A 13,844-nucleotide genomic window follows, 5' to 3' on the forward strand; every position below is an offset into this window, starting at 1 on the left:
GAGCATTATAACATAAAAAGTTTGATACCAAGCCTCATAAGGAGAAATTAGGGCAGGTGACCAAAGAGGTAATTTAAGGAGTGTCTTGAAGGAGGAAAAAGAGGCGGAGAGGTTTAGGAAGCTGAGGGCCCGGGCAACAGAAGGCACAGCCACCAATGGTTGAGCAATTATAATCAGGGATGTTTAAGAGGGCAGAATTAGAGGAGCGCAGGCATCTCGGGGGGGTTGTGGGGCTGGAGGAGATTACAGAGAAACAGAGGGGTGAGGGCCATGGAGGGATTTGAAAGGATGAGAATGTTGAAATCCGAGGAGAAGGTTGAACCAGCTCCTGTAGGATTTATTTCCTCATGCAAACGTTATTCGGGAACATTGTGAAATGCAGTTGAAACGCTCGTTGTGGTGATGATGTGTAACAGACACTGAGAATAAAACATTTGTATTTTTTTATATTCTTTGGTTCTCTGGTCAAATGCTTTGCTTTTAATTTTTACGGGAAAGGCTGAGAATTTCTCTGGATCCTGATTTAAATTTTGTAAATTGTCCACAGTTTGTCAGTTGAGAGTAAACTCCTGTATACGTGCCCAATCGGTGCCTGTATACTGGCCTGTGTATACGGACCCAGTTAGTGCCTGTATACGGGCCTGTGAGCCCAATCGATGCCTGTGTATACAGGCTTGTGAGCCCAATCGGTGCCTGTGTATACAGACCCAATCGGTGCCTGTGTATACGGGCCCAATCGGTGCCTGTGTATACGGGCCTGTGAGCCCAATTGGAGCCTGTGTATACGGGCCCAATCGATGTCTGTATACGGACCCAATCGGTGCCTGTATACAGGCCTGTGTATACAGGCCCAATTGGTGCCTGTATACGGGCCTGTGAGCCCAATCAGTAGCAACCACCAACATGCAGCCCCCATCAACAACACCAGAGCGAACTGCACTCTCGAGACAGAAGGACAGAACATAGTGTTCCCTAACTATGCCAGGAGCTGCCTTCAGCCACTTTGGTCCCACTGTGGAATTCCTCCCTAAAACGCTCCACCTCCCTCCCTCCCGAAAATGCTGCACCTCGCTCCCTCCCTAAAACGCTTCATCTCCCTCCAACTCTGAACCTCGCTCCCTCCCTCCTTCGAACGCATCACCTCACTCCCTCCCTCCCTAAAACGCTCTACCTCCCTCCCTCCCTCCAACGCTTCACATCCCTCCCTCCCTCCTTCCAACGCGTCACCTCACTCCCTAAAACACTGCACCTCGCTCCCTCCCTAAAACGCTCCACCTCCCTCCCTCCCTCCAACGCTTCACATCCCTCCCTCCCTCCCTCCTTCCAACGCGTCACCTCACGCCATAAAACGCCCTACCCTCCCTCCCTCCAACGCTTCACATCCCTCCCTCCTTCCAAAGCGTCACCTCACTTCCTCCCTCCCTAAAACACTGCACCTCGCTCCCTCCCTCCAACGCTGCATCTCACTCTCCTAAAACGCTCTACCTCCCTTCCTCCCAACGCGTCACCTCACTCCCTCCCTCCCTAAAACACTGCACCTCGCCCCCCTCCCTAAAATGCTCCACCTCGCTCCCTCCCTAAAACGCTGCATCTCGCTCCCTCCCTCCCTAATATGCTCCACCTCCTTCCCTCCCTCCCTAAAGCCCCACACTCCAGCCTGGTTGTCGCCTCCCAATCTCTCTTTTTCTTCAACCTCTTGCCTTTCTTTACCCTCCTGTGAAGCAAGCGCCTTGTGACATTCTTCTACATTAAAGGCGCTATATAAATGCAAGTTGTTCTGGTTATTGAATCTGAAACCTCGTGCTGACACAGTTTGCCACCGACACTGACCTTCAGCTCCAACTCTAAGCAGCCTCACTTCTGGGTCACACAGGTCGCAACGCAGCGCGAGAGCATTTTGATTGTGGGATTCATGCTGTTTAGTGGAGGATCTCTCGAGCAACCAGTGGAGAGCAAGAGGCCCGAACATGTGGCATTTATCCTCATGATTGGGCCATAAGTATGGAAATCCTTATTTATTTTATTGCAGTTTGACTAATTTATTGTTCTCGGGCAGATTTGTTTAGGGGACCATTGGAGACAACACTGCCTAGAAAATGTTCGTCTCTCCCTCAGTGATCGCCTCCTCCCCCCACCAACCACCTTCCTCCGCTCCTCTGAGATTGCCTTCACCTTCCCCCTACAGCAGGTCGAGCAGATACTGTAGGGAAGTGAGCTCCTAGGACACTGAAACCCTAACTATGGTCAATATAAAAACTTCAAAGGATTGGGAATCATCAAAAATAAAAGAGGAAGGATTTCCTGGAGATGGACCTCGAGGGAGAGTTGTAGATGGTGGAGGCGCTTCAGGGGTCAGGCACAATGTTCTCTGTAAGCTGTGTTTGTTCTGCGGGATTTACAATGTAAAAGCTTGTGAGCGGCCTGCGGATCGGCATGCGCCAGGGGCCCCGAGGATCGCTGCGCGGGGGGGCGACCGGTGAGGGAGCCAACTGGTGACTCTGCCTCTCTGGTTGGGGTAGAGGATTGACTGGGAGGTGCCTGCAGTTGTGTGCTGGTCAGTAGGCTGACCTTGGATTGGTCGTTATCTCCTGTCCTGTGGCTCAGGAACCAGCATTCTCCCGAACTGGCTGTGATTGGTCTTTCAGTATCTGGGGGTAGTTATTAGTGAGAGCTGGACTTTGAGCGAGAGGCCAAGTGTGGCATGAATATACTCCATAAACACAGCCTGTAGATGCGAGGTAATGGAAACATGGGTCGATGAGAATAATGGCCTGCTCACTCACTCCCGCCATTGACCAGACAAGATCCATTCATTGATTGGGCTTGAGATCAGCAGCTCTACTCTCTCGACTCAGTTTTACAAACTATGAAGAAGAAAAAATGTGTTTATATCCAGGGCCTTAATCAGTTCTATCAAAGAGCTTCATGTCCAATGAGTTGCAGTTTGGGGAATAGTTACTGTTCTGTTGGGAATTAACTAAACACTGGTGTCAGAAGGAAACAAGGACACATCACCTTGATAACAGAGATCATCAGCCACTCAAAGTGCCATTGGCAGCGGGATAAGCGATCTCCCAGCTTCATGAGCTGCAGAAGGATGTGTGAAGGTGAGAATCTTAAGCGGACGAGTGAGACAAGGAATTATAAACACAATATGATATAAAGTAATTGGTAGAAGGTTTAGAGGGGATTTGAGGAGTATTGTTTTCACGCAGAGGGTGGTGGGGATCTGGAACTCACTGCCTGTAAGGGTGGTAGAGACAGAAACCCTCACCACATTTAAAAAGTACTTGGATGTGCACCTGACGTGCCGTAACCTGCAGGGCTACGGACCAAGAGCTTGAAAGTTAGATTAGGCCAGATAGCTCTTTGTCGGCCGGTGTGGACACGATGGGCCGAATGGCCTCCTTCGTGCTGTAAATTTATGGGCTAGACTTTCCACTTTCAGGTTAAGGCCGAAAAAAATGGGCCTTGTCCCAGCGATGCGGGACCTATCGCCAGTGCTGATAGCCGGCTCAAGGCCCATTTTTTTTTGTTGCGATTTTCCACTCGGCCTTAGCCCAGCGATGTCAAATGGGCCATGTCATTTCTCGGCGATCTCCTGATTGCCCAAAGAAAACGGAAGTGAATGAAAAAAAAAGCTTCCCTAGCAACGCATTACTGCGTATGTGCAGGTTGATTTTTTTTCAGGTTGATGCTTCTCCTGCGTTTTGAGAGGTCAAGGGTCTTCACATATGCTCAGAAGCTCTGGGTGGGTCTGGGAGAGAGAGAGAGAGAGAGAGAGAGAGGGGAGAAAGGAAGGTCAGAAAGTCTTACCAAATTACAGATAAATTTAAAGAATGGAGGGAGGTGCAGGAAAGAGGGGCCAAACCCTTCAGCGAAGAGGCAAATGAGGCCCTCGTAAATGCTGTCAGCTCCAGGTGGGAGGATCTGACACAGGGTGGGCAGGGGAAACCTCCACCCCGTGCATATCGCAGGATTTGGTCCGTAATTGCCGATGTAGTCACGTCGGCCTCCAATGAAACGCGCACACCGGACCAGTGCCGCAAACGGTGGAACAGCCTACTGGCAGCTGCGATTTTTATTTTGAAATTTATATTTATGTATAATTTAATGATCTAAATAGTAACTAGAATCTGCAATTTTATTGGGTTACATTTAAACATAACTAAATTTTACGCAACCCAGCATAAAGTTAAATGTTCACTTGTTATCATTACTTAACTGTTCCCTTTCCATTCTTTCTGAAATGGTCAGACTGATATGGTCACTTGTTATCACTGAAATGATCACTCGTTGTCATGACTGATATGGTCATTTTTTGTCATGACTGATATGGTCATTTTTTGTCATGACTGAAATGGTCGCTTGTTGCCATCACTGAAATGGTCGCTTGTTGTCATCACTGAAATGGTCGCTTGTTGCCATCACTGAAATGGTCGCTTGTTGCCATCACTGAAATGGTCGCTTGTTGCCATCACTGAAATGGTCGCTTGTTGCCATCACTGAAATGGTCGCTTGTTGCCATCACTGAAATGGTCGCTTGTTGCCATCACTGAAATGGTCGCTTGTTGCCATCACTGAAATGGTCGCTTGTTGCCATCACTGAAATGGTCGCTTGTTGCCATCACTGAAATGGTCGCTTGTTGCCATCACTGAAATGGTCGCTTGTTGCCATCACTGAAATGGTCACTTGTTGCCATCACTGAAATGGTCGCTTGTTGCCATCACTGAAATGGTCGCTTGTTGCCATCACTGAAATGGTCGCTTGTTGCCATCACTGAAATGGTCACTTGTTGCCATCACTGAAATGGTCACTGGTCACTTGTTGCCATCACTGAAATGGTCACTGGTCACTTGTTGCCATCACTGTAATGGTCACTTGTTATCATCACTGTAATGGTCGCTTGTTATCATCACTGAAATGGTCACTTGTTGGCATGACTGAAATGGTCGCTTGTTGGCATGACTGAAATGGTCGCTTGTTGGCATGACTGAAATGGTCGCTTGTTGGCATGACTGAAATGGTCGCTTGTTGGCGTGACTGAAATGGTCGCTTGTTGGCATGACTGAAATGGTCACTTGTTATCATTGCTTAAATGGCTACTTGTTCTGTAAAATGTTCATTTCTTCTGATTGTAACGTTTTGGGGATTCTGAGGGAAGGGTGGGTTGGTGCGGGGGGTGAGGGGTTGGAGGGAGGGTGTTGTTCATTAGTTCTTTGTTAATAAAAAAAATTTCTACAACTTTTGAACCTTCTCTCTTACTTACATAAGTTTTACAACGTACAGCTCTTCATGCAGATTTGTTTGTTTATTCTGTTTCCCCACGGAATATCATTAAATAACTTCACTATGGAAAAGCTATTTAATAAATAATTCCAATATATGCATAAATAAGGTGATAATACCTATTTATATTCCCTGTCCCAAATTTCTGAGTACAATTTGTATCAATTTTACTCTCTAAATAACTCTCAACAATTCTCCACCCTTCCTCAGAGGCTAAAAATGGCTTCCGTAGTGCCCAATTCCCTCTCTCAGGCCCTGTAAAAGCAACTATTTTTGAGCACTCTTTTGGGCCTTGCATCGGCCCAGCAAAGTGCATGCTAAGTGCTGAAACTTGGGATGGGCCTTGTGTGGGCGATCATCTCAACGATCAAAGTGGAAACTTATGGGGCCTATTTTTCCGGTGATATTTTGGGCCTAGTTTCCACTTTTTGCTCAGAATGGGCGATAGAGGTCCATTTTGGGCCATAGATGGGCCTTAGATGGGCGATGTGAAGTGGGAAGTCTAGCCCTATGATTCTAACCATTGCTAGCGTTTGTGCTCCATTCAAGCCTCCTCCCGTCTTTCCTCATTTAACTCTATCAACATAACCCATTGACTGGGTCAATGCATGTGAGGGGCTCCTCAAACCTTCAACCTGGTGACCGGCCCACCACACGTGCATGTGAACCTTCCCTGTAGAGTTTCAGGGCCCTCAAACAGTTGGGTGAATTTGTCTGCACTATTACTAATCCTGTGACGAAAACCTTGTCCTGTTCTTGCTCAGTCTCTACTCAGTTCATTTTTCATTTTAAATTATTTTTTTTTTGTGCAATATTCTAGTGTGTGGGAGGCCACAAACAAAAAATGAATCAGTTCAGCTCAAAATAGCACAGGGGAGAGTCGTGTCAAAAGGATCATCGCCCTGGATCGCAATGTTTTCTAAGAACGGCATTCCATTCTGTGCTGGCTCCTTAGTTGGTGAGTGAAACTAAATTTGTTGCATTATTTATAGCGTTCTCTCCGGAACAACTGACCGTTTGTTCAGGCACAGATCCATGGGCACCGACTGCTAGCTATGCTTCACCCCACCTTGCCTGCGTCTGGACTGCTCCCCCGCCAGAGTCTATGATCACCAATCCATCGGATCATCACTCTTTGGGGACAGTTGATGTCAGCAGACACATCACAGCCAACCCAATGCACCCCTCTCCCTGTGCCCTCCCTCTCCCTGTGCCCCCCTCACGCCCTCACCCAGTGTCGTAGCCAGACAATCACCATCAACGGCTTCTCTTCCCACTCATGCACCGTCACATAAGAAATAAGAGCAGGGGTTGGCCATACGGACCCTCGAGCCTGCTCCACCATTCAATAGATCCTTTGTTCTCTAGGTTGGTTAAGTGGATTAAATTCAGAACTGGAAGAGTATTAACTACTATAACTTTATTGAATTAATAACTTAAACTAAATTAACTAATTAAAACTATAATTTAAAAGTAAATATGATTGTTTGAATAAATACTGTAACTAATTATATGAATAAAATAAGGTTGATAGGGATGACAGGGCAGGTGTTGTGTTGTAATTGCAGCATGTGGGAGTTTGTCAAGAGCAATGAGATCCTCAGCCACTACATCTGCAGTAAATGCCTGCAGCTCGAGGAAGTTTGGCTCAAAGTTGTTGAGCTGGAGTCCGAGCTGCAGACATTACGATATATCAGGGAGGGGGAGAGTTATCTGGACACTTTGTTCCAAGAGACAGTCCCACCCCTTAGGTTAAGCAGTACTTTAGAGTTAGTCAATGGTCAGGGACAGGAGGGTGTGACTACGAGTGAGGCACTATGGGGACCCAAGATGCAGTGATGGAGGATCCTCAGCCCTTGACCCTATCCAACAGGTACAAAGTACTTGCTGCCTGTATGGTTGAGAACAAAGTCTCCAGGGAGGATGAGCAAACTGACCACGGCACTGTGGTACAGGAGGCCATTCAAGTAGGGGGGGGGGGGTGGGGAGAGGGGAAGGAGAGGGAGTGAGAGGGAATGTAGTTGTGATAGGGGACAGTATAGTCAGAGGGATAGATACTGTTCTCTGCAGCCACGACTGGGAGTTTCAAAGGTTGTGCTGCCTGCCCCGTGCCAGGGTTAACAACATCTCCACGCGGCTGGGGTCGAAGTTGGAGTGAGAAGGGGAGGACCCAGTTGTCGTGGTCCATATAGGAACCAACGACATAGATAGAACCAGGAATGAGGTTCTGCTGAGGGAGTTTGAGAAGCTAGGATCCAAATTAAAAAGCAGACCCTCAAAGGTAATGATCTCTGGATTGTTACCCGAGCCATGCGCCCATTGGCATAGGGACAAATAGACTGGAGGTTTAAATGCGTGGCTCAAAGAGTGGTGTGGGAGGAATGGGTATCAGTTCATAGGGCACTGGCACCAGTACAGGGGAAAGAGGGAGCTGCTCTGTTGGGACGGGCTCCACTTAAACCAGGCTGGGACCAGTGTCCTGGCAAACCAAAGAACTAGGGCAGTAGACAGGGCTTTAAACTAATGGGGGGGGGTCAGGAAAGAGTAAATTTAAAAGCAGCAAGAGAAATGTCAAGGCCCGAGAGCATAGTACAGTTTTGAGTAAAAATAAGCAGAGTGGGTCAGGAAGGGAAGGGAGAGTAACAAAGGTAATAGGGCGTCAGTGACTAAGGTGACATCAGGGAAATATAGACAAAAGTCAAAGCTAAAGGCACTATATCTGAATGCGCGAAGCATTCGCAACAAAATAGATCAGTTAGTAGCGCAGATAGAAATTAATAGGTTTGATCAATAGCCATTATGGAGATGTGGTTGTAAAGTGGCCAAGGTTGGGAATTAAATATTTCAGGATACTTAACCTTTAGAAGAGATAGACAAAGTGGAAAAGGAGGAGGGGTAGCCCTGATAATAAAGGATATGACAAAGACAGTAGAGAGAAAGGATCTTAGCTCGGAAAATCAAGATGTAGAATCACTTTGGGTGGAGCTAAGAAACAGCAAGGTGCAGAAAACATTGGTGGGAGTTGTTTATAGGCCCCCAAACAGTAATGGTAATGTGGGACACAGTATAAATCAGGAAATTAGAAATGCATGTAATAAGGGTAATGTGGTAATCATAGGGGACTTTAATCTACATATAGACTGGGCAAACCAAATATGCAGTAATCGTGCAGAGGACGAATTCATGGAATGTATACAAGATAGTTTTCTGGATCAGTATTTTGATGAACCAACTAGAGAACAGGCTATTTTAGATCTAGTATTGTGCAATGAGAAGGTTAATTAATAACCTTGAGGTAAAGGGGCCTTTAGGGAAGAGTGACCATAATATGATAGAATTTTATATTGAGTTTGAAAGTGATTTAGTTGAATCCGAAACTAGGGTCTTAAATCTAAACAGCGGAAGGGAGGGAGTCGGCGGTGGAAGCGAAGGAACGGCAGAGGGTGGGGGGAGGGTGCATCGGAGAGACGGAGGGAGTGGCGGTGGAGGGAGGGGGGGAGTGGCGGAGGATGCGGGGGAGTGATGGAGGGAGGGAGCGGGGGCGTGATGCAGGGAGGGACCGAGGGAGGGAGGGAGAGGGTGCGGCGCAGGGAGGGAAGGAGGGAGTGCTTGCTTCAAGAGCAATGGAAGATGTGCTGCACCGGTGTCTGCCAGGGATGCCCTGGATACCAATATATTGTGTGTCGTTCTGCTGCTTGGCAAACTGCTTTTGTGTTACTGAGGGAGGGAGAGTGTGTAATTTTTTGACAAACTAGACAGGCATGTATTGAGAACTGAGTTTTAACTGTAGGAGATTTTAAGAATAGACTGGGGAACATTACATAGGATATACGGCACAGAAACCGGCCATTCGGCCCAACCAGTCCATGCCGGTGTTTATGCTCCACTTGAGCCTCCTCCCGACTTTTCTCATCTAACATGTCTGTGGTTAAAGTGGGCTGGGTTTATTGTAATGTTCGGGGCGTGTTCCTTCATTACTATGTTGCTGCTCGAACAAGGAAGTATGCATCACTTGAGGGAAGGATTAAAAACTAAACGTTCAAAACTTAATTAACTAATGAAATACATTAGAGATGTGTCACTGCAACATGTGGGAGCTGGTTGACCCCAGTGAGGTCCACGGCGACCACATCTGCGGCAAGTGTCTACAGATCAAGGAACTTCGGCTCCGTGTTAATGAGCTGGAGTCCGAGCTGCAGACACTACGACACATCAGGGAGGGGGAGAGTTACCTGGACGCTGTGTTCCAGGAGGCTGTCACACCCCTTATATTAATTAATTAAAATCTGGTTTATGGTCAGGGACAGGAGGGTGCGACTACAAGCGAGGAAGGTATGGGGACCCAGGAGGTAGTGATGGAGGAGACTCAGCCCTTGCTCTTACCCAACAGGTACGAGATTCTTGCTCCGTGTGGACGATTGCAGGGAGGATGAGCAAACTGACCACAGCACCGTGGTACAGGGGGCCATTCAAGTGAGAGAAGTAAAAAGAAACATTGTAGTGGTAGGGGACAGTATCATTAGGGGGATAGATACTGTTCTCTGCAGCCGAGAGCATGAGTCCCGAAGGCTGTGTTGCCTGCCCAGTGCCAGGATTAAGGACATCTCCTCTGGGCTGGAGAGAAACTTGGAATGGGAGGGGGAAGATCCAGTTGTCGTGGTCCACATAGGGACCAATGACATTGGTAGGACAAAGAAAAAGGTTCTGCTGAGAGAGTATGAGCAGCTAGGGGCTAAATTTAAAAAACAGAACCACAAAGGTAATAATCTCTGGATTACTACCTGAGCCACGAGCAAATTTACATAGGGTAAATAATATCAGAGAGTTAAATACATGGCTCAAAGACTTGTGTGGGAGAAATGGGTTTTGGTTCATGGGGCACTGGCACCAGTACTGGGGTAAGAGGGAGCTGTTCCGTTGGGACGGGCTCCATTTAGACCATGCTAGGACTAGGGTCCTGGTGAATCGAATAACTAGGGCTGTGAAGAGGGCTTTAAACTAAATAGTAGGGCGGGAGGGTTCAGGTGAGTGGAAATTTGAAAAGTCAAAGAGCGAGGAGAAGGCAATAGAGAAGGGTAGCCCTAGGGAAAAATAATCAGCATGTGACAGGAAGGGACAGAATGTATAAACTTAAGAGTGTTTCAGAAAGTTGGCTCAAAGCAGGGAAAAATGGTAAAAAAACAAAATTAAAAGCTCTTTACCTGAATGCACGCGGCATTCGTAACAAGGTAGTTGAGTTTACGGCACAAATAGATACAAATGGGTATGATCTGATAGCCATTACAGAGACGTGGTTGCAAGGTGACCAAAGACTGGGAACTAAATATTCAGGGGTATTTGACAATTCGGAAGGATAGACAGAAAGGAAAAGGAGGTGGGGCTGCACTGTTAATAAAGGATGAGATCAGTGCAGTAGTGAGAAATGATATTGGCTCAGAAGATCAAGATGTAGAATCAGTTTGGGTGGAGATAAGAAATAATAAGGGGAAAAGTCGCTGATGGGCGCTATAGGCCCCCTAACATCATCATCATAGGCAGTCCCTCGGAATCGAGGAAGACTTGCTTCCACTCTAAAAATGAGTCTTTAGGTGGCTGAACAGTCCAATACGAGAACCACAGTCCCTGTCACAGGTGGGACAGATAGTCGTTGAGGGAAAGGGTGGGTGGGACTGGTTTGCCGCATGCTCTTTCCGCTGCCTGCGCTTGAGTTCTGCATTCTCTCGGCGATGAGACTCAAGGTGCTCAGCGTCTTCCCAGATGCACTTCCTTCACTGAGGGCGGACTTTGGCCAGGGACTCCCAGGTGTCAGTGGGGATGTTGCACTTTATCAGGCAGGCTTTGAGGGTGTCCTTGTAACGTTTCCTCTGCACACCTTTGGCTCGTTTGCCATGAAGGAGTTCAGAGTAGAGCGCTTGCTTTGGGGGGTCTCATGACTGGCATGCGAACAATGTGGCCTGCCCAGTGGAGGTGATCAAGTGTGGTCAGTGCTTCAATGCTGGGGATGTTGGCCTAGTCGAGGACGCTAACGTTGGTGCGTCTGTCCTCCCAGGGGATTTACAGGATCTTACGGAGACATTGTTCATGGTATTTCTCCAGTGACTTGAGGTGTCTACTGTACATGGTCCATGTCTCTGAGCTATACAGGAGGGAGGGTATTACTACAGCCTTGTAGACCATGAGCTTAGTGGCAGATTTGAGAACCTGGTCTTAGAACACTTTTTTACTCAGGCGGCCGCAGGCTGCACTGGAGGCAGTGTTGAATCTCGTCGTCAATGTCTGCTCTTCTTGATAAGAGGCTCCCAAGGTATGGGAAATGGTCCATGTTGTCCAGGGCCACGCCGTGGATCTTGATGACTGGGGGGGGGGGGGCAGTGCTGTACAGCGGGGACAGGTTGGTGGAGGACCTTTGTCTTATGGATGTTTAGCATAAGGCCCGTGCTTTCGTAAGCTTCAGTGAATACATTGACTATGACTTGGAGTTCAGCCTCTGTATGTGCGCAGGCGTTGTCCGAGTACTGTAGCTCGATGACAGAGGTTGGGGTGGTCTTGGACCTGGCCTGGAGACAATGAAGGTTGAACAGGTTCCCACTGGTTCTGTAGTTTAGTTCCACTTCAGTGGGGAGCTTGTTGACTGTGAGGTAGACCATGGCTGTGAGGAAGATTGAGAGGAGGGTTGGGGCCTTGACGCAGCCCTGCTTGACCCCGGACTGGACGTGGATTGGGTCTGTAATGGATCCGTTGGTAAGGATCACGGCCTGCATGTCGTCGTGGAGCAGGCGGAGGATGGTGATGAACTTTTGGGGGCATCCGAAACGGAGGAGGACGCTCCATAGACCCTCACGGTTGACAGTGTTAAAGGCCTTTGTAAGGTCGAAGAAGGCCATGTATAAGGGCTGGTGCTGTTCCCTGCATTTTTCCTGCAGCTGTCGCGCTGCAAAAATCATGTCTGAAGTGCCCCGTAGGGGACGAAATCCGCACTGCGACTCCGGGAGGAGCTCCTCAGCCACAGGAAGACGACGGTTGAGGAGGACTCTAGTGATGATTTTCCCAATGGCCCAGTCTATAGGCCCCCTAACAATAGCTACACTGTTTTCGGAGTATAAATCAAGAAATAATGGAGGTTTGTAAAAAAGAAACAGCAATAATCATGGGCGATTTTAATCTTCATATTGATTGGACAAATCAAATTGGCCAAGGTAGCCTTGAGGAAGAGTTGATGGGGCTCAAATTTCTCCAGGAGTTGCCTCTCTTTTTTTGGAGCAAGTAGCTTTTTTTGGATTAAGTTAAAAATCGCAAATTTCCCCATTTAACTTGCTCCAGTGTAAGTAAGTTAGTTAAAGAGTTTAGCTTTTTTTTCTCCAAAAGGGAGCGTGACCAGCCACTTACACCTGATTTGGCCATAGAAGCAGATTTGGCCAGCTGAAAGTTACTCCAAACTAACTTAGGCCAGTGTATGTGGCCACTTTTGTAGGCACAGAAAAACCTTACCTACATTTAAGAAATCAGCGCAGGTAGCCAGAGATTGAAGGGAAGGGGGAAGGTGAGTTGTGGATTCTAAAGCACTAAAGACCTTCACAACATTACAACAACTACAGCACAACTGCTGCACAACATCACCACAAATAAATGAAAGATAAATCAGCTACAGAAAATAGAGCAGTCCCATCTTGCCAACTGCAAAACGCACTGGCTAGCCCTCCCGCCAGGGCTAGGGGCGGCAGGCACACTTGACTGTAGGGATAATGGATTTTTACTTTTAACAGTTGACCCGAAATGTTGCGTGGTCCTAATGGAGGATAGAAACATAGAAAGGGGTATGGCGAGAAAGCAGGAATGGGGTACTGAAGTTGCATGTTCAGCCATGAACTCATTCGGCACTTCGAGCCTGCACCACCATTCAATGAGTTCATGGCTGAACATGCAACTTCAGTACCCCATTCCTGCTTTCTCGCCATACCCCTTGATCCCCCGAGTAGTAAGGACTACATCTAACTCCTTTTTGAATATATTTAGTGAATTAGCCTCAACAACTTTCTGTGGTAGAGAATTCCACAGGTTCACCACTCTTTGGGTGAAGAAGTTTCTCCTCATCTCAGTCCTAAATGGCTTACCCCTTATCCTTAGACTGTGACCCCTGGTTCTGGACTTCCCCAACATTGGGAACATTCTTCCTGCATCTAACCTGTCTAAACCCGTCGGAATCTTAAACGTTTCTATGAGATCCCCTCTCATTCTTCTGAACTCCAGTGAATACAAGCCCAGTTGATCCAATCTTTCTTGATATGTCAATCCCGCCATCCCGGGAATCAGTCTGGTGAACCTTCGCTGCACTCCCTCAATAGCAAGAATGCCCTTTCTCGAGTTAGACCACCAAAATTGTACACAATACTCCAGGTGTGGCCTCACCAAGGCCCTGTACAACTGTAGCAACACCTCCCTGCCCCTGTGTTCAAATCACCTTGATATGAAGGCCAACATGCCATTTGCTTTCTTAACCACCTGCTGTACCTGCATGCCAACCTTCAATGACTGATGTACCATGACACCCAGGTCT

At 47.6% G+C, this 13,844-nt stretch overlaps 1 protein-coding gene across 1 annotated transcript in view; it reads left to right on the forward strand.

Moving 5' to 3' along the window:
- Positions 1 to 13,844, forward strand: part of LOC139266299 (mannan-binding lectin serine protease 1-like) — a 172,264-nt gene that overhangs the window by 125,379 nt on the left and 33,041 nt on the right. The window contains exon 12 of the mRNA XM_070884122.1: positions 6,111 to 6,248. Coding sequence (XP_070740223.1) covers positions 6,111 to 6,248 — 138 coding nt within the window. The remainder of the gene's footprint in view (positions 1 to 6,110; positions 6,249 to 13,844) is intronic.

Source organism: Pristiophorus japonicus, chromosome 6, assembly GCF_044704955.1.
Source record: "Pristiophorus japonicus isolate sPriJap1 chromosome 6, sPriJap1.hap1, whole genome shotgun sequence".
In the NCBI taxonomy this organism is placed as follows: Eukaryota; Metazoa; Chordata; class Chondrichthyes; family Pristiophoridae; genus Pristiophorus; species Pristiophorus japonicus.